This window comes from Lucilia cuprina, chromosome 5, assembly GCF_022045245.1.
Source record: "Lucilia cuprina isolate Lc7/37 chromosome 5, ASM2204524v1, whole genome shotgun sequence".
Classification (NCBI taxonomy): Eukaryota; Metazoa; Arthropoda; class Insecta; order Diptera; family Calliphoridae; genus Lucilia; species Lucilia cuprina.
In genome coordinates this window covers 50908102-50912428 of record NC_060953.1, presented here as the reverse complement: position 1 = coordinate 50912428, position 4327 = coordinate 50908102, and the positions used below count along the sequence as shown (strand labels likewise).

General features: G+C 36.1%; 1 protein-coding gene across 1 annotated transcript in view; it reads left to right on the top strand.

Annotated features, from left to right (window-relative positions):
* Nucleotides 1–424: 424 nt before the first annotated feature.
* The window catches only part of LOC111687480 (probable serine/threonine-protein kinase DDB_G0282963), a 17600-nt gene continuing 13697 nt past the window's right edge, over nt 425–4327 (top strand). Inside the window, exons 1-2 of the mRNA XM_046953344.1 lie at nt 425–550; nt 665–3725. Of these exons, the coding sequence (XP_046809300.1) occupies nt 674–3725 (3052 nt within the window). The 5' untranslated portion in view covers nt 425–550; nt 665–673. The remainder of the gene's footprint in view (nt 551–664; nt 3726–4327) is intronic.

Sequence of the window (4327 nt, the reverse complement as noted above, 5' to 3'; positions counted from 1 at the left end):
TGTCAAACAATTCGAAATTTCATTAGAAATTCAAAAAATTATAAAAAAATAAAAATTTATTAAAAAAATCAAAATTTCATTAAAAATTTTTAATTATACTAAAAATTTGAAATGTATTAAAATTCGAATTTTTTCAACAATTTTTAAATTTGAGTTAATAAAAATTTGATATTCCATTATTTGAAATTTAAAATTTTATTCAAAATTTATTTCAAAACTGAAAAATTTGTTTTAAATTGCAAAAAAATTTTGTAAAAAATTTTAAATTCCATTAGAATTCAAAATTATACATAATATTATTACAAACTTTCCATCACCAATTTACCAAAAAATTATGCATAATTATAAATGTATAAAATTTTAAATAAATCCAAACACATATATCACTTTAAAAACTAAAATAAATTTTAATTTTCTCATTTATTCTCTATTTGCAGTTTGTGAAAGAAGAAAATCTCATCAATGCCGAAATTTCAGGATAACAGGCAAAAGAAGAAGAAGCACTTTAGCAAATCTCAATAGGGATTATGTATGCAAAAAGTAATTTAAGGTAATAACAAGGTAGAACAGTAAAATTCTATACATTTTTGTGCAAATGTGTATAACTACATTAACGTTGAAATGAACAACAACAAACTAATAAAGTTTTCTTTAATATTTCTAGTTTATTCCCATGTACGACAAATCAAAGAAAACCTGGAGTCAAAGGCTCAAAATACATAAGAACGAAAAATTACAAGCAACAGCAGGCAACAGCGCCGCCACATCGATAACAACAACTGCAACTAATTTACAAGCTACAGCAACAGCAGCAGTAGTAGCAACAAAAAATCCTCATAACCTAGAAGCAACCATAAATGTTGCTGCACATAATGTTAATAGTAGTAAGAGTAGAGCATCCATGCCACAGTATCAAATAGCACCAACTGCAATCATGCATTTACCCACTTTAGGTGATTACCACGCCAGTGGAGGAGCAGGCAATGGCTATGAGTATATGCCAAATCATATGAACCGTTCGATAAAATATGCCGAACCCTGGATATATGGAACGGTAAGAGGTATACCTGCCCGTCCTGCAGGTATTTATCATCCAGCATATGCCCATTATGCTGGTCATCCTCATGCAGCTACCATTTTTGCTGCACCCACCACCGATTTAGCCACAAGTGCCGCAGCTGCTACAGCGGTAGCTGTGGTTCTATGTTCATGTCACGAGTACCTGAGCGGCACCAAAGGCCGCAGTTTAAAGAAACCAAGTATATGTAAGAAATGTAAAGGTACTCGTTTGCCTTTGCACAATATCGGAGGAACTGTTCGATTGCCGACAAATTTGCCAAGTCCTAAGTTAAGACCTGTGGGAGCAGCCTCAACAGTGAGGGTAGTAAGTTCTAGCAAGAAAATGCGTCCTACTATATTAGATCCCCAAAAAGATCCTTATGATTTAATGAGGAGAACACGGCTACTATCACCCGAACCGGGTACTGTTAGTGGTGGCTCTGCTGGAAGTTCTAGTAAAGATAAAGCTCGCCAAAGGGGTAAAAGCGCCAGCCCTGTACGAGGTCGGTCTCGCACACGTCATCACAAAGTTTTAGCTAGCACCAGCAACACTAAGGAAAGCTCCAAATCTTCGGAAAACTATGATGATAATTGGTTGACAGAAAGTGAAGACTTAGCCCTTACTGCCTCCTCTTCCTCAGCTGCCTCTTCTAGCCGTAGATCTATACTACGTTGTAATGTTAATCCTTATGATTTGATCTCAATTAATAATCAAGCTTCCGGACCTAGCTCCACCCCACTAATGGAGTCCCAAAGTTCTTCTAAGGAAGCCGCAAAAAAAGCAACTAGAAAACAAAAATTACAATTTTCACAAAATGAGTTTATGCCACCAAATGATGATTTCAATGTACAAGATGCCGCCCTAACCGAAGAGGAACCGCCTTTTATGCACAGAAGCTCAAAAGTAAGAGTGGAAAATTCTAAGCCTGATAATAACAAAAAACTTATAGAAGAGCCGCCACCACCTCAGACACCGCCTCAAAACAAAAAGCCCAATTACATAAATGTTCAGGCCATTGCAGGACAACGCATTAGTTTGGGTGAGGAACAGCAAGCTCCCAAGTCTTTATTGCAACAGACCGCAGATGGTACCACCACTTATGAAAGTTTTGCCATTGAGAGTGAATCATCACCCACAACATCCAAAGAAATGGAAAAATCTAATAAAACCAGACCCGATTCACTGCAAGTGCCATTAGGCGAACCCAAGAGACCACCCAGAGTGGTGAAGCAAACTAGCAACTGTAGTGAAACTAAAGAAATTTCGAACAAAGAAAACACTGAAGAGGAAGAGGAATTAATGGTCACGGTAACTGTTACACCAACTTACAATATAAAATCCATTTTAAAGAGACCTACTTCAAAAACTTCCGAAAGCGGGGACAATACCCAAACTGATTCAATTTCCAAAACTCATGCTACTCCTTCTACTCCCACAAAACAAAGAGAAAACGGCAATGGTTCCAAGAGTGGTACCCCCACTAACACGAGACGTAATCAGGTTACCGTTAACTCGCCCACAGCCAACTCACAATTCTATATACCGCTGCCACAGGCCCGCAAAAAGGTACAATTTATGGTAGAGGATGGAGAACAAACAGGTTCCGAGGATCAAGACGATGAAGATTCTTTTTACGATAATTCCTCATCCACTTCCCCAGCTTCTTTGGCCAGCGATCTTAAGACCAATTACGAATATTACAGCAAAAAAAGAAATCTCAAAAAATTAACGAACGACAATGAATCACAGGATAATATTTCAGAAGATTCCGACGAAATTATTACATACGATGAACAATTTATTCAAGCCATGTTATTAGAGAAATTGCAATTAGACTCAGAGTTGGTAACGAAAAGATTCACCAGCAATCAAGCACAAGATGAAAACGATGATAAAGCAACAATAACAAATATCAAAACTGTTTACGAAGATGTGGTCGCTATTAATGGGGAACAAAATAAATCACAATACACCAGGCAACAAGATGAATTGATAGAAAGGGAGGACGAGGAAAACTATGATGATAAACATTATATTAATGAAAATCTGGGAAAAGCTAAAACATCATTGCCACTGTCAACAGAAACTTTAAAAGGCATTGAACAAACATTTCAAAGTTCAACATTAGGAGCAATAACTGCAACTGTTTTACACCCACAAACATGCAGCAACGTTGCATGTGAAACTACTTCTATGGAAATGTCAGCTCACAGTAACAATAACAACGCTATGAATTATAAAAATAATGACATAGACGACTTTGAGTGTTTGCCAGCTAAAGACAATAATGAAAACAACGAAGAGAACCTCATCATCGCCACTGTTCATCAAGAATGTAAGGATAATAAAGATGTTGACGATGATGGCAACAATAATAATGTCAGCACAAATAGTGATAGTGATGGTGGCCCGCATAAAAATGTTACTCCTGCTGCTATTGTTGATGATGCGGATGATGACAACGACGATCAGCACCTTTCTGATATTCTCCTTACATCTGTTGACGATGATGTGTATAATGGTGATGGCAGTTGTCCATATGTGAACAAACCACCAACTTGCCACCGCAATCACTTATCTCAGGATGACGATGTTGATGCTGTTGACAATGACAATGTTAATATATCCACATCATTGTCGCCAGTGTCGAAAGTTCAACATAATGGTGAGTAGTTAGTCATAGTTATTATGTGCTACTTACTTGACGAAAATGCTTTCTCGAGCAACACAACAAAGCGAAATAGTACTCATATGTTGTTGTTCATATATGTATGTTGTTGCTTTTAGTTTACCATTCATTAACCGCTGCTATTATGTTTGACTTTGTTAACTTTTAATTATGGTCATAAAGTTCTAAACAACAACAGGAACTTAAAAATTGAATTGAAACAAATAACGGTGTCCTTTTTAATATTTCTAACAAGAAAAATATTATTTAATAAAAACTATATGCAGCAAAAGGAGAAAGAGTTATTATGTATGTTTTTTTGTGTCTGGCTTTTAAATACCATGGACAATTCCCAGATGAAATGTCACATATATGACAAAGAAATTAGAACATCTCATGTAATGACTTCTGGAATAACTTTTATCGCGTGATCGTGCTCAAGATCAGGAGAGTTCCAACAATTCTATCTAAACTATCAATTTATGAAACTCAATTGGACTGAACTAGAACTGAACTAGAACTGAACTAGAACTGAACTAGAACTGAACTAGAACTGAACTAGAACTGAACTAGAACTGAACTAGAACTGAACTAGAACT